The following is a 21,871-nucleotide window of genomic DNA, read 5'->3' as shown; positions in this document are numbered from 1 at the left end:
GTGTCCATTGTAATAACTTCTTGGATATTCTGGGCCCATTTTATCATACAATCTTTAACAAGTTCTGTTTCTGAGTCAATTTCTATCAATGCAAGATATATCCGTTTGATATGTGCTGGACCCTGATTTCTAATTTGCTTTATCAAGTTTTCGTCAGTCATTGCAAAACCAATTTTCTGATCTTCTTTCCACCTGGCCCGTAACTGAGTATATTGAAACCAAGTTTGAACAATCTTCTCATCTCGCAAGAAGTTATACGGCTTTAAACACCAGACATTTCTTTCCAAGCTTAAAATCTCCTTATACGTAGTCACATCATGTTTGAAGCCTACATTTATATTTTCTATTGCGTGTTTTGGGATTGCCCACAACGGCATCTTGTAGTCTAACTTATGTCTATATTTCTTCCAAACTCTCAACAATGCCTGTCTTAAAATATGCACTTTAAACACATTATCTACCTTCTTATCATACAACAAATATGCATGCCAGCCAAATAACAAGTCATGGCCCTCAAGATTTAATAATCTCTCTTGTGTCAAATTAATCCAATCACTTATTCCTGATAACGCAGCAGCTTCATAATATAATTTAAGATTAGGCATTTTAAGACCACCTCTTTCACGAGTATCCTGCATAATCTTAAGTTTAACTCGTGGCCTTTTCCCTGCCCAAACAAATTTATTGATACCCCGTTGCCATTCTTCCAGATTAGAATCTTTTTTAAGGACCGGTATCATTTGAAATAAAAATAGAAATTTAGGCAGGACATTCATTTTCACTGCTGCAATTCTTCCCAACAAAGACAATTGCAATTTTTCCCAGCTCTCCATTTCTTTTTGAATTTTCCCCCATAGCTTTTCATAGTTATTTTTATATAACTTTGTATTAGAGGGTGACAAAATCACCCCCAAATATTTGACCCTTTTAACAATCTCAAATCCAGTTAATCCTTCTAAAAGGGCCTTTTGCGATACTGTCATGTTTTTGGCCAGAATTTTAGTTTTTTGTGCATTAACTTTAAATCCAGAAACCTTCCCATATTGCATTATTATCTCCATCAGGTCCACAACAGAGTTTTCTGGCTGGGTCACTGTAACAACCAGATCATCTGCGAACGCTCTCAGTCTATAATCCTGATCTCTAATTTGTATACCCTTAATTCTTTCCGAATTCCGTATTTTTACCAATAATATCTCCAATGTTAAAACAAATAATAAAGGTGATAACGGACACCCTTGTCTTGTGCCCTTCTCAATGTTACATATTTCAGTCAAACTATTGTTAACTATTATTCGGGCAGTTTGTTTTTGATATAATGCCCTGATTGGTTGCAAAAATTTATCCCCAAAATTCATTTTATCTAAAACTTTCATCAAGAATTGCCAATTCAATTGATCAAAAGCTTTTTCAGCATCTAGAAAGATTAGCGCCGCAGGGATCTGGTTGTTCCTTTCCAAAAACTCCATCACATCAACTATATGCCTCACATTATTTTTCATTTGCCTACCACTAATAAACCCAGTTTGATCCCCATGAATCACCTGTTGCAGAACCCTCATCAATCTGTTAGCTAACACCTTGGCAAATATCTTGTAATCTGTATTTAAAAGTGATATCGGTCTATAGTTTTTTACTTGAGTAGCATCTTGATCTTCCTTCGGAATCAAAGAGATAAAAGCAGTTCTCCAAGACGGAGGCACCTTCCCCCCTCTCTGAATTGTCTGGAACAGTTCCTTTAACGGCATTATCAACTCCAATTGTAAGTTTTTGTAGTAAGCCGCAGTCAAACCATCCGTGCCTGGCGCTTTATCCCCCTTCAGTTCCTTAATTGCTATAAGAATTTCTTCTTCTGTTATCAATTGATTAATCTCCTCCTTTTGTGCTTGCGTAAGAACCGGGATGCTAGCATTCTCCAAATATACATCAATGTCTTTTTCATTAATCTTCTCCTTAGCATATAATTTAGAATAAAAATCCACAAAAGCTTCCTTAATAAGATCCTGTTGAAACACAACCTTTCCCTTATATTCAATTTTATCTATATTAGAAGCCCTTTGCTTTTTCCTTAATCTGTAAGCTAGCCATCTACCTGGCTTATTAGCATTGCAAAAAGTATTATGCCTAGCAAACCGTAAATTGGTTGCCACTTGATCAGCCATCAACTTGTCAAATTGTCCTCTTAATAGATTAATAACCTCCTTAGTCTTCACATCCAATGGGTTCAAAATAAGGGCCTTTTCTTTTTCCCTAATTTCATTCTCCAGTTCTTTCCTTCTAACTTCCAAAGTATGTCTGCATTTATTATTCATATATATCAACACCCCTCTCATGTAGGCCTTGCTAGCATCCCAGACCATGTCCATAGAGGTATCCTTATTCATATTAATTTCAAAGAAATCCTTCATCTGCTGTTTACATTCTTCCACATTTCTCTGATTTCTAAACAAGTTCTCATTTACGCGCCACGAGCGCCTATCCCTATTGTCCTTATTGATCTCTAACCAAACTGGGCTATGGTCAGAAATAGTTCTTGCACAGATCTTTACCTTCTTAATCCTAGAAAAAAAATCATTAGTCAGCAAGATAAAATCAATCCTGGAAAAAGATTGATGTCTGTCAGAGAAAAAAGTATAATCCTTTTCATGTAGATGTGTGTCACGCCAAATATCTCGCAGTTCCAAATCGTCCTTCATTTCAAAAAAAGATTTAGGCAATCTAGCATGGCTCGGAACGCGCTTAAAAGAACCAGCCTTGTCCATCTGTACGTCTAAAACACCATTCCAGTCCCCCATAAAAATAAACGATTTATAATCCAATTGGGTAACCTTTGTGTGAAGTAAACTAAAAAAATCAGCTTGTTGTTGATTAGGAGCATATAATCCAATTAAAAGCGTTTTTTGCCTTCTAACAGCAAGTCTATCATGACATATCTTCCTTGCTTATCTACTTCAATTAGTTCCGCTGTTAGAGTACTTTTAACGTAGACAACCACTCCATTTTTCTTGTTCATCGCAGAAGCAACAAATTGCGTACCCAACCTTGAGTTCGATAAGTACTTTTGGTCCATAACCCTAATATGCGTTTCTTGCAAACAGATAACATCAGTCTTAAATTGTTTTAAATATTGAAAAACTTTCTTTCTCTTCTGTGGTGAATTTAATCCATTAACGTTCCAGGTTAGAAATTTAGTCGCCATGCTTGGCGTCCCGAAGCTTTTGGAGCACATCATCAATGGCCCCTGTAATTTCCTTGGGCCGCGCCCCTCCCACAGCTTCACTGTAAGTACGCTTTGGAAGCTCCATAACTTTCTGCTGGTCTTGCTCTTGTACTTGTCTTGCTCGTCTTAAAGCGGCACGCGTCAACCTCTGCTCTCCAACAGCAGTCGATGAAGCTGTAATTTGAACCCCTCCAGCACCATTCTCCTCTGTCTGTCCACCTTCCGCCTCTTGATGTTTTCCCTCTCCAAATCCCTTTGCAGCTTCCAGGAGTGGTAGAGGGGTTGCTTTTAAAACATTGCTGTAGAAATCACGTGCCTGAGTCACTGTAACCAGACGATGTCTTTTACCTTCATACATCACCACCAATCCGACTGGAATCTCCCATCTAAACTTAATTTCACATTTCTTAAGTTCCTGTGCAAGGAATGCAAAATCTTTCCTTCTCCTTAAAATCTTTGGAGGAATCTCTTTTAGAACCAGGACTTCTTGCTCAGCAACCACAAATTTAGTATCATAAGCAGCTTGAATGATTTCATCTCTAGTTGCTCTCTTTGTAAAATAGACCACCACATCTCTAGGTAACTTCCTCTGCCTTGCAATCCAAGAATTTACACGAAAGATTTTATCCATATTTCCCTCTATTTCAGATGCTGGCTGGCCCAATACTGCTTCCAAAGCCTCAGAGATCAGCTGCTTTAAGTCTTCTTTAGGATTCTCTTTTAAGCCCCTGATTCTAATTGCATACTGCATCTGGTGGTACTGGACAAGGCTCAATTCTCCGTCCATTTTATCCCTTATATTTTCATTCTCTAGTACCTTTACTTCTAATATAGAGTTCTTTTGACTAAGATCCTCCACTTTTTCATCCAAATGTTGCACACATTCAGCCACACTTTCAATTGTAGACAAAATGTCTACCCTCATTACACTAAACTTCTCTTCCATCCTCTCCTCCAATTTCTCCAATTTCTCCTCCAGCTTTGCCATCTTATCATCCATCATATCTGACATTACCTGGGACTGCTTTGCGAAGGCATCTTGTAAGTCCTTAAGCGTCAATGCCAGAGGAGGTGCAGGAGGAAGCAGAGCTTGTAACGAAGTCTGTTGCACCGGAGAAGTTCCCGCACTCCGAAGAACTTTAGAGGAAGATTTAGCCGCCATCTTTCCCACTTTCACTTGTTGCGTAATTTCACTTTAAAACTATAAAATCCACTGAGCTAGGGAGTAGAGATAAAAGTCCACTTCACCTTGGCCTCTTGTACCGCTCTGCCTGCACCTTATTACTCGAAAGTCTTTCCTTCTGGCAGGGGTGGTTGCTAGCGCCTGGCTCTGCTCCAAAAATCATGGAGCAGAGACGCTGCGCAGCTCGGAGCTACCCAGGCTTCGGGGGGGCTCAATCCTTCAGCCGCCCAAACTTCCAGCTCAGGCGGCCCCGGAGAGCTCAACCCCTACCTGGGGCCTCACCCCCTCCTCTTCTCCCGAGGAGGGGGCTTCAAATCCACTGAAACAGCTGATCGGCGCTGTTTTCGGTGAATAAACACAGCTGCGGAGCGGACAGCCCGGAGACGGCTGTCTTCGGCGCCGCGTCGCCACCGGAAGTCAGTAAACACTTGTTCATAGCAAAGTAGTTCAGGGAATAAAGCAATAACTAGGACACTGAAGCAGCCACTGAAGGGAGGGAATGGTTGATACTTTTCTATGGTTAATATATGGTTGGTTATATGATAAATATGATATGTAAACAAATACATAAAATGCTCTATAATATCTAGTGGTGAGGCTATTTCAATGCATTCAAGTTGATTTTAAATTACCTCAAGTGGGAAATTCCACAATATGAAACTAATTACACATTTATAAACAATTAGATACTGGGGCTGTTTTCTGCTTTGTCTTTTCTCAGCAAGCAAGGATTGTTAGCCCAGACAGCTCCACTGGAGTTTGCTGTCCACAAGTTTCAGCCTGGTGATTGGGTCCTGATAAAAAGCTGGTGTGAAGAAAAACTTACTTCAGCCTGGGGTGGTCCCTACCAAGTCCTCCTAACAACTGAAACAGCAGTTCGAAAGAAAGAAAAAGGGTGGAGTCAAAAGAGTGGAAAATAATTCCTGGAGAAGACTCGCTCTGAATAAAAATTTCCAAAAACTGATGTGGTCATTGTGGGGTGAAGAAATAATAGCCTGGGTTTGTTTGAGATTTTTCTCATTGCAGGAGTAGCAGCTTTCTGGGTTTTTTTAATCGTGAGTGGTGGCCTATGTTATTCCATCCAAGAATTCCAGAAGAAGCTGTGGACCGCCACATTCTACAAACTTCTGCATAATGTGTTGGTTCTGTGATTGCAATTGTGTCACTGAATGTTGTTGTTCTAATCACTGTTGTGATTGTGGACCAGTCTGTCCCTGTGAAGAACCTTGTGACATAGTAATAGTGGAGGATTGGTTAAAAATATGTAAAGGTCTGACATCAACAGACTCTTTAGCCCACATACCCAATTATATAGGAGAAATTGAAATTTAGGCAGCAGAAACAAAACCTGACTTAAATTCAGTTATATTGGGAGATAGTGATATTCAAATTCTATGGGATATAGAATGGATAGATTTAAGGTGTATACAGGCTAATCAAACATAAGAGGACTGGTACAGAGATTAATAGAAACTGCCATTACTAAAAGAATGCCTTTAGGAGAACCCCCACCATATAAAAATAAGGAAATGATGTGTCTGAGGGATAACGAGGAGGAAGAACAACATCCCAGAGAGGTAGAACAAGAACTATCAGAATGGGTGTGAACCCCTTTTATAACTGGGATCACTATAGCTTAGGCTTGCTTGCCAACATATAAGTATAAACTGTAACACATATATACAAAGTGTATTTTTTTTGTCTATAAATTTCTGAAAGAATAAAGAAAAGAGAGGGTGGACTGAAAGGAATAGATTATTATTCAGAAATTTCCAATGAGTCTAAAGATCGATAGAAGAAGCCACCTGAAAGTCATAAGCTCTGACAAGTAAATTTCATATAAATAAGAAAAGCACAAGTTGCTAGCTAACCTAAACCGCAAGCAGAGGAAATACAGAAATAAATATAGGAGCCGAGCTTTGTTAACAGAAAATTAGATGGTGATAGATAAGATGGACTTCTTGGAACATGGGGAGGGGAGGGAGCAGTGGTTTTAGGTGGTCTGGAGTAGTTTATCGGATGATTAGGTGTAGAGATGGAGGTCAAGGATATGAAGGGACCGTGCGCAGCAAACTGCCTGCCTTAGTATCCCGTTATTCACATGTCTATGAGCTCATTCCAATTAGCCTTGCCAAGGACTGCCAAGAACCAGCTAGATAAGGAAGACTCTGCCCTGGCTTGGGATGTTCGGATGTTCTCTAAGATTGACTAGGGAGTACACCAATAAACAATGCTTTTGCTGTGCGTATTTCCTGCTTGTTAAAACTGTATAAATACAATAAACTCTGCGTAGGCAGACAGACATATTTGGGACACCCTGTGTTGACTGGTCTCTGAATCCCACATTTTGGCGCCCTGAATAGGGACAATAAATCTTTAAACACAAACAAACCAACAAAAAGAGATTTGGAATAGGAACCTCCCTCCAGGGGAGCAACTTTCAACATATTTACCTTCGTCTGGAATAGACCCCAAAGGTACCTTCGTCCTATGGGACCCCTCAGAGGTAAGTATGGGTTGCAATCTATCTCATCATCAGCAGCAGCATGTAGAGGAACTTACCTTCCTGCTACAAAAGTCAGGGCTTAAAGCACCTGTGGCAGAGATAAAGAAGCTCACAGGAGAGATAGGGAAACAATGTCCTTGGTATCCGGAGCGAGGGACGCTTCGTTTACAGGACTGTGTAAAGATAGGGCATACTTTACACCTTGAACCCCAGGCTCCAGTTGAGATATTACATCTATGGCTTCAATGCCATCAAGCAGTGGAAAAATTTGGCTTTGATGCTTTGGCAGGACAGCAATTGACCACAACACCTCCACCTAATTATGATCAAATAAAAATTTTTCCTCCAAAGTTATCTTTAATTGGACCTTCAGCTCCTCATGAAGAGGTTAATTCTTCTGCTTCTTCACAGCCATTATATACCCCCATGAGGCAAATTTTAGAGGAACAATTAGCAAAAGTGGGGGGGGGGAATGTAGAAGAAATTGCTGACGGGTCTGGTCCCTTTGTTCCAGTTGATGCTGAAGTTGTTTTACCAGCTGCTACTTTACAAGTTTCTTACCAAGCATTTGGAAAAGTACTTGTTTCTGGCAAACCTCATCAAGCCTTCTCTAACATCAGGCAGAAGGCTACTGAGCCGTATCTTGGTTTTGTTAACAGATTACAGGATATAGGAACAGTCTTTTATCAAACCAATTTATTGGCAGCCGCTTTATCACAAGGCAGCAAGCCTCAAGGAAAGTGTTATAACTGTGGAAAACCTGGTCATTTTAAAAGGGAATGTCGAAATCCAGGGGGGCACATGTCTGCAGCATCTCGCAGCCCTTTCTATCAGAGGTTGAAACCAAAAGCAAGTTTTTTCTTCTGTCTTTTTCTTTTAATCTGGCTCTTTGGACTATTTGATTCTTTTGTCGGAGGTGAGGACACCTCCCACTTCACACCTACAAAACATCCCAGGTTCAATATTCCTTTTAATCTTTTCCCACTGTCTTTTGCAGTTGGTGGGATAAATTGTAAGTAACCATAAATGATCCTCTTCTTTTAATTAAAAGGGGAAGCTTGTTTTGGCTTCAAACTCCAAATTGATGTGTGTTTTGTTTTGTTATACTTATATTTGTACATTTGGAACATTAAGCTTGGACTTGGAATGGTGAGAAAAATGGGAGATGGTTAAAGGGCCCTATAAAACCATGTTTGGTTGGAATCACCTCCTGATTTTTCTTGCTTCTTGCGGGACAAGTCATATGTCTAAATCAGGGGTGTCAAACTCAATTTCATTGAAGGGCCGCATCAGCATTGCGGTTCCCCTCAGGGGGCCAGATAGGTATGGCCGGGGTGGGCGTGGCCTACTGGGTGGGCGTGGCTAAAGTGCGTATGGCCTACTGGGTGGGTGTGGCCAGCTCTACATCGTTCACATCAAGGGTGCCTATGGGGGCCTGGGCAGAAGTGGGACAGATCTGGGGGTCTTTGGCAGGAGGAGGGTCTCTGGGCCAGGGCCAAGGCAGTGGGGGCCGTTCCCTCACTGTTTCCAGGATGGCTTCGTGGGCCACATGAAACTACTTCGTGGGCCAGATCCGGCCCCCGGGCCTTGTGTTTGACATGTCTGGTCTAAATGAATGCTGTTTTACTAGTATCTGTGTATATACGTCTGTCTATGTTGTTCCGTGTTATTCCAAGACTTGGAAGAGGGTCTAAATCCCCTCTGATAACAATAAACAAAAAGGCCTTATTTAAAAACAAACAAACAAACAAAAAGATTTGGAACAAGGAGCTCATTGGCTTGTAAATAGCTCCCTGAAATTATAATAATAGTGATTGGTTTGCCTGGAGAAAGTATGAAATGAAATTTTTGTATGTGAAATTGTTTATGCCGGCAGTTGGAATGGACGTGAATGAGTTAATTTGCTGATGTGTAAATGCATGTGTGTTAGCCCTAAAAAACACCTACCACCCCCACCGCCGTCCCAGGCTGTGAAAGGAACAGTAAATTGCTGATTTTATTGTTGTGTTTGCATGAGAAGAGTTTATGGGGGATCTGTGAGTGAATTTATGATAAATGCATGTGAAGGAAAATTCCTTTTACCTTTTCTTTTCCCCCTCCAGTCTCTTTCTCCCCCCCACCGCCTCCCCGCTGTGTTGTTCTGAACCAGCCCTCTTCTAGCAAACCCCTATTCAAAAGAAGAGACTGGAAAGCGTCCAAGGCTAAAAGGCTTCTGCCAAGATTTAATTACGCAGATAACAAAAACACTAGAGCTTGTCTTCTCAAGCGGAAAAGTTGCTTTCAGCAACCAGCCCCTCCCCAAACACTCCTTTTATAGAGAGCTCAGGGCGTGGTCTCCCTGTGCCTCCTCCCGAGGAGTCCCACATTCTTTCTTTGTTTGTTCCTGCTCGACTGCCTCCTGCGTCGGGCGTCCTTGAACAGGGCCAGCTGTGGGTCATCATCTTCCGCACTATCGGGCTCACGCAGCTGAGAAGAGGGCCCCGGCTGGGAACTCTGCCAAGCCTCCACGCCATCATCAACCGGTTCGTCTCCCACACGGTCCTCCTCCCCCTCATCTGAGTCATCCGACACGTCTGAGCCGGCTGCCGAAACCACAGGCTGGCCCTGAGTCACAACATGTGTTACTTTAAGAATGAGACAGACAGACAAAGAAGGGGGGGCTGGTTGTTTTAACTGTTTTTTTTTCCTCTCTGCTTAGAATTCTGGTTTGAGAAAGGGAGGGTGGATGTGAAATTTAATAATAATAATAATAAGTTGGAAGGGACCTTGGAGGTCATCTAGTCCAACCCCCTGTTAAGGCAGGAAGCCCTATACCATTTCAGACAAATGGCTGTCCAGTCTCTTCTTAAAAACTTCCAGTGTTGGAGCATTCACCACTTCTGGAGGCAGGTTGTTCCACTGGTTAGTTGTTCTAACTGTCAGGAAGTTTCTCCTTAGTTCTAGGTTGCTTCTCTCCTTGACTAGTTTCCATCCATTGCTTCTTGTCCTGCTTTCAGGCGCTTTGGAGAATAGCTTGGCTCCCTCTTCTTTGTGGCAGCCCCTGAGATATTGGAACACTGCTATCATGTCACCCCTCACCCTTCTCTTCATTAAACTACACGTACCCAATTCCAGCAACCGTTCCCTATATGTTTTAGCCTCCAGTCCCCCAATCATCTTTGTTGCTCTTCTCTGTACTCTTTCTAGAGTCTCGACATCTTTTTACATCGTGGTGACCAAAACTGGATGCAGTATTCCAGGTGTGGCCTTACCAAGGCATTGTAAAGTGGTATTAGTACTTCATGTGATCTTGATTCTATCCCTCTGTTAATGCAGCCTAGCACTGTGTTGGCTTTTTTGGCAGCTGCAGCACACTGCTGGCTCATATTTAAGTGATTGTCCACTAGGACTCCGAGATCTCTCTCACAGTTACTACTATCGAGCAAGGTACCACCTATACTATACCTGTGCATTTTTCCTGCCTAAATGTAGAACCTTACTTTTTTCACAATTGAATTTCATTTTGTTAGATAGTGCCCAGTGTTCGAGTCTGTCCACATCCTCCTGTATTTTAAGCCTATCTTCTGGAGTATTGGCTATTCCTGCCAGCTTGGTGTCATCTGCAAATTTGATGAGTTCCCCATCTATCCCCTCATCCAAATCGTTGATGAAGATGTTGAAGAGCACTGGGCCCAGAACAGAGCCCTGGGGCACCCCACTACACACTTCTTTCCATGTAGATGCAGTTCCATTGAGGACCACACGCTGAGTACGGCCTGTCAGCCAGCTACAGTACGAATACATCTGGTGGTGATGCTATCTAACCCACATTTTTCTATCTTATCAAGTAGTAGGTTGTGATCTACTTTATCAAATGCCTTACTGAAGTCCAAGTAAATTATATCTACAGCATTCCTCTGGTCCACTAGTTTTGTCACTTGGTCAAAGAATGCAATAAGGTTTGTCTGGCATGATCTGTTTTTGACAAACCCATGTTGGCTTTTAGTGATAACTGTGTTCGCATCAAGGTGTTCGCTGATTTGTTGTTTATCTTTTCCAGAATCTTCCCAGGTATTGAGGTCAGGCTGATAGGTCTGTAATTTCCTGGATCTATTTTTTTCCCTTTTTTGAAGATGGGAACTACATCAGCTCTCTTCCAGTCCTCTGGTAGTTCCCCAGTGCTCCAGGATCTTTGAAAAATATAGTTCAGTGGTTCTGAGATCACGTCTGCCAGTTCCTTGAGAACCTTGGGGTGTAATCCATCTGGTCCTGGTGATTTGAACTCATCTAGGCTGGACAGGTGCTCACTTACCATTTTCTTGCCTATCTTAACTTGCATTTCTATTCTGTTTTTTATGGCACTGGTTTTGGTAGGTTGGACTGTTTTTTCCCTTTGTGTAAAGACAGATGCAAAAAACGAGTTAAATAGTTCTGCTTTCTCCCTGTTGCTTGTCACCTTCTTGCCACTTTCCCCCACTAATGGACCAATCATTTCCTTAACTTTTTTCTTGTTTCTTATATGTTGAAAGAAGCTTTTTTGTTATTTTTGACTTTGGTCGCAAGCCTTAGTTCATTTTGAGCCTTAGCTTCCCTCACTTCATCTTTGCAGGCATGGGCTGTTTCCTGATATTCTGCCTTAGTTATGTGCCCCTCTTTCCACTTCTTATACTTGTCCTTTTTATCTTTCAGTTTATCAGAGAGTTCTTTATGCAGCCATGCTGGTTTCTTTTGAAAGCTGTTATTTTTCTTCTTTGTTGGTATTGTGCTAGACTGGGCCTTTATTATCTCACTTTTCAAAATTTCCCAAGCTTCTTGAGTTTTCCCCTTTAGGATTCTCATCCATGGAATTCTTCCCAAGGTCTCTCTAAGTTTATTGAAATTAGCTCTTTTAAAGTCCAAGACTCTAGTTTGGCTGTATTCTATTGCTTGTGCTTCCATAATGTTGAATTCCAATATTGCATGATCACTTCCCCGCAAGGTTCCTGTGGCTTTGACACTTTCTATCATTTCATCTCTGTTAGTGAGAATTAAATCCAATATGGCTAATCCCCTAGTTCCCTTGTCTACTTTTTGGGAGAGAAAGTTGTCTGCTAGGTTTGTCAGGAATCTGTTAGATCTTCCACTTGGTGCAGATTTGTCTCCCAGTTGATATCAGGGTAATTAAAGTCCCCCATTACTATTGTGATGCGCTTCCTACATACCTTAGTTAACTGACTAGCAAAAAGTTCATCTATTTCCTCTGTTTGGTTGGGCGGCCTATAGTATACACCTATGGCAATGTCATTTTCCCCCCTTTTATATTGACCCAAATACATTCAAGTTTACAGTTTTCATCATTGTTGTGCTCTATTTCTGTAGAGATAAATTTATTAATTTAATACCCACTCTTGCAGTTTCAGCTTGCAGTTTTGTTTTGTTTTTCCTGGAAGGAGGAGACAGTACTTGTTGGACAATTCTTTTTAATTTTTTTGAGTTTTAAAAGAAATTACTCTGCATTGTTTTGTTTAGATTTGTAAGTTTTAACCTACTTGACAGAAGTTTGTTTTCCATCTGATTGGAATCTGATTTTCAATTTTATTTTCAGAATAACCTATCTCTTCAGTGTGCTTTAACTGACTATGTAGGCTGTATTGCATATCATTTGCCTAAAGATCCTCGGCTTGTGTGTTCAAATGACCTTTTTTTCCTATCCACCCATTGCTTTCGTCTTCTCTGCTTTTTCAAGCTCCGACTGTTTCAGATGGAGGGAGAATGAGAGGAGCAATTGCTTACAAGGATTCTCATGATGATACATGGAAGCTGTCCTACACCGCAACGCTCAGAATTGTCTGCTGCTATTTTAGCTTTTTATACTTTTTCTCAACAGCCTTTTAATTTAATCTCTGACTCTCATTATGTGTGTCAACTTATTTTTAATCTTCCAGGTGCTTACATTACACCCAGGATTGACTCCAGTCTCATGGCTCTGTTTTTAACTTTACAGCAACTACTACAAGACTGAAAGCATTTATATTTTGTTTCTCATATACACAGTCACTCGTCTCTTCCTGGACCTCTTTCTGAAGGCAACAGTCGTGCCAATACTGCTGTTCATGTTTTACCCACTTTGTTTTCAGATCCTTTTTTCAGTCACTCTTTTTTTTCATCAAAATTCCAGGGGGCGGGCACAAGCTTACCATATTCCACTTGACCAAGCCAAGTAAATTGTTTCATCCTGTCCCCAATGTTCTGGGGCATCCCCCTCAGGGGACACGGGAGTTAATCCCTGTGGTTTTGCCTCTAATCAACTATGGCAAATGGATGTCACTCATGTTCCATCCTTGGCTCCCTGGAAGTATATTCACTTATCTATTGATACCTATTCAGGGGCACTATGGGCCACACCTCAATGAGGGGAAATGGCTAATCATGTTATTTCTCATCTTTTTTCAGCCATTACTGCCTTGGGCAAACCCTCTTTTTTAAAAACTGATAACGGCCCGGCCTATTCTTCATCGGCCTTTTTGCAATTTTGTACAACCTGGAATATTGTTTTTACTCATGGGTTACCCTACAATTCCACAGGTCAAGCCATCGTGGAACGTGCTAATCGGTCCTTTAAGGAATGTTTTCACAAACAAATAAAAAAGGAGGGATCTCGGGTACCCAATTTGTCGTGGGTAACACAACAGGTTAAAAAAGTTTTATTTACCTTAAATCAGTTGAATGTCTCTATTCAAAATTCGACCGCTTATCAGAGACACTTTCAACAGAAAACAAGTTTGCCTCCCCCTCTAGTATATTATCGGGCATTACCAGACAAAACATGGTTAGAGCCACTCCCTCTAATTACTTGGGGAGGAGGATACGCTGCTGTGCTTGCTCCTACAGGACCTTTGTGGATTCCAGCACGTTGTGTCCGCCCAGCTAAGGATGTCATGGCACCAGTCCCCGAATCTGGTTCCAGAAATGGCCAAAATGACTTTACAGACGGCACAGCGGCCAATACGATCTTGCCGGACCAGCCGTCCAGTAACGTGGGGAGATATGAAAAGCCTGACCACCAAAGCGCAGGCAGTGCTGCAACAGCAGCATGTGGAGCAAACCCCCAAAAATTTATGCGCTGCCGTTTTTGGGGTTTTAACTGTCAATTCCTTAGCCATTGTTTATGCTTGATTATTAATTGTTGCCATTTAGTGTCAGCAGCTGTCATCTCACCCAAACATTCACTTAGCAAATGAAGCAAAACCTATGGGTGCAGCTAGCTAACATCACACAAAATGAATTCTTTTGCTTATCTGAATCATATGATATGGAAAATTTGCTTTCTACATGTCTGATTCCTGTCTGTACCCCTTCTGCAGTAATTCAAAACTTTACTGGCTTGAGCAAATTTTTATTGTATAAAAACTTTAACTATGGGACTATATCTAGTTGGGGGTTGACTGCCTATGATGTACCCCCTGATGTAATTGCTTTGCACACCCCGATAGTAGCAATCCCTGAGAATATAACATGCGCTAAAATAGTTAATTGTACATCTTCAAGTAAAAAACCTCACTGTTTTCGTATTAGTTCACCTGATTTAAATTGTACAGCTTTTGAGGAAACTTCCTTTATTTTTGCTCATGTTTGGCTCCCACAAGGATGGTTTTTTACATGTGGTCAAGAAACTTTTAATTACATTCCTGCTAATATTAGTGAAGCACAGTGTTGTCTCAGCCGGTTGATTCCTGTTTTGCTTTCCAAACAGCAAATTCACTCAAACCGTTTTCGACGAGGAGTCACGCTAGATAGTACCTGTGACTCTGAAACAGCTTTACTTAATAAAGCAGAATACGTAGCTTTGGCTATATCTATAGTGGGTGTGCCAGTGCTTGCTGTTCACGCTCATCTTAACATTAACGCTATTGCATGTAATTTGGCAAAAACAATTAATGCTACTTCTATAGCTATTTCAGCAATCAACCACGAGCTGCAAGCTTTGCGTAAAGGTATTTTACAAAATCGTGCTGCTATTGATTATTTGCTTCTGCGTCAGCATTTCAGTTGTGAAAGTTTTGAAGGAATGTGTTGTTTCAATCTTTCAGATGAATCATGAACCATCCAACACCAGCTCAATATTTTACACAATTTGGCCTCTGATTTGAAAATTGATCCTTTAGGATCTTGGTGGGAGAGCCTATGGACCTGGCTACCCACAAATTTACGCTATTGAGTCATTATTTGTGCTATTTTGATTGGTGGATGCTGCTTTGTTCAGTGTCTCCCTTCCTTTTGCAACATACTGTATGTATCACAGCTTTTTGCCCTAAACCCCCTCCCACACTGCCTCAAGGCCAGGTATATGCCTTGTATAAGCAATTGCAAGGATATTCCTCTCCTGCTTAGGACCCCTCCATTAACCCTTTTTTACAAGTCCTTGGCAAATAAAAAAGAAAAGAGTGAGATGTAGAGATGGAGGTCAAGGATATGAAGGGACCGTGCGCAGCAAACTGCCTGCCTTAGTATCCTGTTATTCACATGTCTATGAGCTCATTCCAATTAGCCTTGCCAAGGACTGCCAAGAACCAGCTAGATAAGGAAGACTCTGCCCTGGCTTGGGATGTTCTCTAAGATTGACTAGGGAGTACACCAATAAACAATGCTTTTGCTGTGCATATTTCCTGCTTGCTAAAACTGTATAAATACAATAAACTCTGCGTAGGCAGACAGACATATTTGGGACACCCTGCATTGACTGGTCTCTGAATCCCACAATTAGGGAAGGGGCGTTGAGTGCAATAAGGGGGCATCTGCGTCGGGAGTAGGATATAAAAATGTGTCAAACAGCTCTTGGAGGTGTGGCTGAACTCCTGTGTGTGTTTCAGTCCACCAAGCCTTTGCAAATGCTTCTTTCAAATAAAACTTTGTTGCTAGAATTCCAAGTGAGTTTGTTTGTTTTGGGATCTTGAGCCATGTTCCAAACAATTGTAATTTTTTTAAAAATCAATAAAACATTTAAAAAAAGAAATGTTTTTTTTCTTTCTCTCAGTTTGTTTTTAAGAGCAGCCCAAATGTGTCAGGAGGGAATGTTTAAAGTTCATTTACAGGAAAAGTTTCATTCTTCTTTTACTGTATGTGTTTAAGTGGGTTTCATCTGTCTATTTAACATCTGTAATGTTAACCTTAATGTCTTTTCAAACTGCTTGCAAGCTACCCCCACCCCACCCCATTCCACTTCTCCATTTCTTATCCTCTGTCCTCCATTCCTCATGTCTAATCAGCAATGCTTTTTCTGGGAGAGTGACCCACAAAGGAGGGAGGAGACCTTCTTCTCATATCTTTCAGCCCTGCACAGACGACCCCCCACAACCCTTGAAAGCAGAGCACTAACCCAGACGCTGCCTCCATTCATTTGAGCCATGGAATTGGGTTTTGATCCAGCCATCCACTAGAAAGTCACCATGCAACCAGAGTGGACAAGTCCTACATCCCAGATGCCAGTGAAAGCTGCAGAGAAAGGAAGGAATCCTGGATCCATTGGTCCCCACGTGAAGTCTCAGAAGACAATTACGAAAGATTATGGGAGGAGGGTGGAAACTCATTGTAAGGTTTTCTTTCTTGCCTCATTTACCTTGTAATTAAGTAGTCAAATGGATTCATGGAGCGATGGCATTTCAAATGGTTAGCACAGCAAGTATTGAACACCTTGGATTTCTGTCTGGTGGGAGGGAAAATTTGTCCAGGATGTTTGTATTGCCTGTCTTGTAGAACATGGCTTTTCAACCAGTGGTACGGGTACCACCTGTGCTACATTGGCACCTGGCAGGTGGTACGCAACCATCCTAGAAAAGTGGTAGCGGGGTAGGGGAATGAGCTGAACTGGTGGCAGTACCGCACATGCCTGAGTGAGAGATAGCTGGAGCTGCAGGGCTGCTGGAGCTCAGCGGAAGGGCCAGGATCAGCACCGCTTTCCAACTGATTGGCGCTTCTTCGGGGCTGTCAGGGCTCAGTGGAAGCGCCAGGATCAGCGCCAGGCTCCAGCTGGAGCTCGGCGCTGATCCTGGCATGTCTGCTGAGCCTAGAAGAAGCGCCGATCAGCTGGAATGTTGCAGCATCTCCAGGGTCTTGTGATTTACATTCAGATGCTTGGCAACTGATTCATATTTATGATGGTTACAATGTCCCAGGGTCATGTGAAGTGACCAAAACCTGCTGCAACCACCCAGCAGAGGAGGGGGGAATAAAAACCAAACACCTCCCCACCCCACCCCCACTGCCAATCCTCAACAGAAATGCTCACAACAATGAAAACCTCAGAAAGGAGGAATAGCGCTGCCGGACGGGCAGGCAGGTCTCTTGCTCGGCTGTGGCTTGGGGGGCACTTTTTTCAGTGCCATTGTAACTTCGAACAGTCACTAAGCAAACTGTTGTAAATTGAGGACTACCTGTATTTCATCATTTTTTTCCTTTTTTTGGTCATCAAGTTTTTGACACCTTGCTAGGCAACTGGTGGTACTCGAATGTTGCCATATCCTAAAAGTGGTACAATGGGTGAAAAGGTTGAAAAGCCCTGCCTTAATGTATGGCAGTTAGCATGTGACAACTGTCTACCTCCAGGTCAGCTGCAATATCTTTGGATGTTATATATTTGGGGAAATAAAGGAGGGGGAATGGAATCTCACCCCCAAGGAACCCTCAGAACCCCTTTCTTATCCTCCATCACTCTTGTTTCCCTACACTGGCCAAGATCACCAATTTCCACCTCCCTAAACAACCTTTCACTTCTCTCCCCCACCACCCTCTTTAAATAGTAAAACTTTCCGTATTAAGCAAAACAGGCATAGGCAGACACAAATCCCAAGCTGAATGATCTTCACGTTCATGTGGGAACGCCTCCAAATAACCAACATCCCCACTGACTTTGCCATCTTCACTCAACTTGTATCCACCTCCAATTACTTGCGGGCCTCTGCCTACCCAAACGGCGGACATTTTTGGTGACTGGCAGCCTCGCCCATTACCCTGACAGTATAGGTCGTCTCCTCCCAGCCTGCCTGGTTTACATTTTCCATTTCCCGAAGCCTCACTGAGCAGACAAACGGGCTAGCCTCCCCCCACTCCCCCCACCAACACACACACACAATACCCCGCCGCCGTGCACAATCACGGGCCACTTTCACCCTCCCATTTAGGAACCCTGCCGAATCCTCCCCACTATACAAGATTCCCTCACTTCTGAAGTATCCTCCTCTGCCCGCCGGTCTTTCCCATAGCCACAATCACTTACAGTTTCTGATATCGGAGATAAATACTGCCAGGCCCCGCATCCCGTCTCCCTTGGAAACGGCCGGCATGGTCACAGTAGCGGATCGGGACCACGGCGATGCTCAGTTCCGCACCCGAACCTGGCCCAGCTGCACAGAACCTACCCAAACGTATCCGATTGGCCCCTCGTTCCGTCCGTCACAAAACGTTTTCACGCCCTATTGGGTAGAGCTGACGCTTTCAAACCCACGGTGTTTGACTGAAATAAGATAGCCTTCTGAGAGTGGTCAATAGGTTTAAATCCCGCCTGCTCTTCTCCCTATTGGATCCGGTGAAACTTAATGTCAAATAAGTGCCCTCTACAGCTCTACATTTTCCATTGGGCATAGATCAGGGGTAGGCAACCTCGGCTCTTTTATGACTCATGGACTTCAACTCCCAGAATTCCTGAATCAGCATATCTGATTCAGGAATTCTGGGAGTTGAAGTCTATGAGTCATAAAAGAGCCGAGGTTGCCTACCCCTGGCATAGATTAACAAGAAGCCCGCCTAAGTCTGCTTCCTCCGTTCCCCTTCGGTTTGAATATTTTGATAGATTTTAAGAAATGTCATTCAAAGGCCGCCCCGCCCATTTCCTCTTCGACTTAAGTTGTGCTTCTTGCGAAATCAGCTGAACCTCCGCTCGCTGCTGGGCGGAGAACAATACTTGAGAGCTGTTATTGGGCGAGAAGTCCATGTCCTTCAAGCCCAAGTTCGTGGTTTATTTGCTGAAAAAGCTGACGGTGGAACGGCGGCAAAAGAAAGGTTGTGGAGAAGAGGCTTGGAGACCGAGCTGTTTTCCCGGAAAAGAGCGATAGCGACCGTCATCAAATTTCAACCAATTGGCTTTGAGAGTAGAAGGTACAGAGAGCAAGGGAGGGGGGAGGCGATTAGATGCTCGGAGGATTTTCCTGTCTCCTTTAAGGGCAGAATTTACTGGTTTAGGAAAGGGCCAATGTGACTCTTGTTTCATTAGGACTAAAAAGCACAAGTATATTTCGGGGGAGTTTTTTTGGGATGCGCTACAATGTTACATATTCTCCAGTGTTTACATTTCTAAAACTCCTACTTCCTTTCCCCCCACCCCATTCATTTAATTTTTTTCCTGTTGGGGAGATTCTTTCCCAGGAATACTTTTAATAAATCATTTGTGCCGCCTCTCGATGTGAGTATGAGTTTAGGAACTTGTTGTGATTCAGGGTTAGCCTGTGGGGTCGGCAGTTGGGTCGGACGACTCAGAGGAGGAGGAGGGGGTGTTGAAGAGCTTGCTGAGGGGATTGGACAGCTTGATGAGAGCCCTCAGCTAGGCCCTTCTCATCTGGTCACCACGCAGACCCAGCTGTGTGAGCCTGACAGCGTGGATGAAGATGACCCACAGCTGGCCCTGTTCAAGGACGCCCGATGCAGGAGGCAGTCAATCAGGAGTAAACAGAGGAAGGCAATGGGGCTCCTCGGAAGGAGGCAGAGAGAAGCCATGCCCTGAACTGTATTTAAGGGGGAATGCGTGGGAGGGCTGGTTTGCTGAAGGCAACCGCTTGAAAAGCTCCTGTTTCTTGGTTCGTGTCTTGTTCTATTTGTTTTTGTAGCAATAAATTTGGCAGGCGTAATTCCAGCCTCTTGCCTTCTTGTAAAAGGGGTTGTCCCTGCCTTTTCTGCAGGGCCGGTAGCAGGCTGGTACAGAACAGAACTAAGGAAACTGATGGTGTGAGCAGTATTTATGATAGCGCATGAAAACCTATGGCTTTGCTTATTTATTTAATAAATTTATCTTGCTACATAGATCTGTGGGAAGTCAGCTCCCCAGAGAAGGAAATATTAAATGTAATGTATTGGCCTTTTGTATGTGTTGTGTTTGCTTTTGTTGCACTGCTTGCTAATTGCTTGCATTCAATTGCTAAGTGCTAGTTCATGAGTATGTTGTAACGGTTGCTAGCCGGCCCACACTGGTTGTCTCCAGCCGGCTAAGTAGGTCTTTTGGTGGGAAACCTATACTTCAAACCTATTGGTTGCTGCCTATCAGCCAACCGTATAAATTGCTACGCAGGAGCTCCGTTGTTGCTTCTGTTCTGTTCTGACCTTTAATAAAGTATGTTGCTGTTTTGAACCTTCCATCTCGCTCAATGCCTGCAAAGAACAGGCTACACAACACTGGCAACGAAGGTGGGATGTGCTGCTTCATCGTAAGAGCCGGAAGTCACTAGGTGGTGAGACCAGCACAGAGCCTGGAAGGGAACAGCATTCCCCCCCTCGGTCTGCCTAGCAAGCCATGCTGGAGACCACCCCACCCTGAGGATCAGTCCCAGGGCCTACGAAGAAGCCAGCAGCACGAGGCAACGCGAGCCATGAGCCACGAAGACTTTCTCACCATGGTGAAGGTCAGAAAGCTCAAAGAATTCGACGTGACGCACCCGGAGAAATGGTTATCCTCAGTGCTTTTTTTCTAAAAAAAAAAGTGCCGGAACTCTCGTCTTGGCGGGCGCAGGAGGCGGGGGGTGGGGGGGGCGCTGCTGCGGTCACAGGTGCGAGGGGCGTTAGCGGCGGGCTCCCCCCCTGGGGCCAGAACCAACGCGGCTGGTGCTGTGGGAGCAGCAGAGCCCGCTCTATATGGCGGGGCTGCACCGGGCAGGCAGCGGAGGCAGTGTGGGCCAGGCGATGCAGGGCGGCCACTTAGGCGCACAGGGCGAGGCGACGGTGGCGCAGGTCCAGCACCAGGTAGGCCACCAGCCTGGCTGACACAGGTGAGCACAAGGAAGGAGTGCACATGCACTCCGCAGAACCCACTTCCCACTCCTTGTCCTCTCTTACTTACCTAGTTGAGATGGTGTAGTTGGGTAGCAGGGAGGGATGCAAAGTTCCTGCCTACTTGCTTTCGCTGCAGAGAACTAGCCGGTGCAACGTTTGCCAGCTAGGTCTTTTGGCGTGCTCAGCAGCAATTCCTATTGGCTTTTGAAAGGCAATAGGCTTTTGAAAGCCAATAGAGGGAGTAGCATAGCTTGTGCAAAAGCTTTTTTGTGTGTGTGCAAAAAAAGGTGCCGGAACGCCATTCTGAGCATTCTATGAGAAAAAAAGCCCTGCTTTTATGTTTTAATCTTATGATTTTAAAAATATATTATTTTCTATTAAGTTGCCCCAAACCTCGCCATGTGGATTGCATACAAATATTATATAATTGGTAAATAAAGGTAGAACATATGTTAAATATACATCAAATAATATGCTTCCCTACAAAGTCAATTCTTGCTCAATGACAGACCAAGCAGTTAACTCAGAAAGGCAAGAGGAAACTCTAGAAGAGATCTGTGCAACTTGTAGAAGGGAAAGGCCCACACTGATAAATTAAAAATCTTTGTGTCTGCAAAGGAATGCTGGTGGGCTAATCAATGATTTGATGACTAGAGGAGCATCTACAGTGTTGGAGCTCGTGGTCATGGTAAGCCATGGAGGCACTAGGCAACATGACTTTCAGGGCAGTGGTGGTGATTTTATTACTTTAAAAAAAAGTCTGTGCTCTGTCCAAGGGTGCTTGGTCGGCTGCATGTACAGGCCTGGTCTAGAATTTATTTTGGAGCATTCAACTATCTAGAGCAGGCATGTCAAACTCATTTTGTTTGAAGCAACTTCTTATAAAAGAATTGCCATTAATTTGTTTTAATAAAATAATTTAAATCAATTTTTCACTTGATTTCAAATTAAATGAATTATATTGGTTGACAAT

General features: G+C 43.1%; 1 protein-coding gene across 1 annotated transcript in view; it reads right to left on the bottom strand.

The window, feature by feature from the left end:
* The window catches only part of LOC308676529 (AP-2 complex subunit alpha-1-like), a 173,334-nt gene extending 155,106 nt beyond the window's left edge, over positions 1-18,228 (bottom strand). The window contains exon 1 of the mRNA XM_081342370.1: positions 18,140-18,228. Within this exon, the coding sequence (XP_081198496.1) occupies positions 18,140-18,206 (67 nt within the window). The 5' untranslated portion in view covers positions 18,207-18,228. The remainder of the gene's footprint in view (positions 1-18,139) is intronic.
* Positions 18,229-21,871: the final 3,643 nt, after the last annotated feature.

Source organism: Vipera berus (genome assembly GCF_964194415.1).
Source record: "Vipera berus genome assembly, chromosome: W".
NCBI classification, from domain to species: domain Eukaryota; kingdom Metazoa; phylum Chordata; class Lepidosauria; order Squamata; family Viperidae; genus Vipera; species Vipera berus.
The sequence above is the reverse complement of the archived record's forward strand: the minus strand, read 5'-3'. Positions and strand labels throughout refer to the sequence as shown.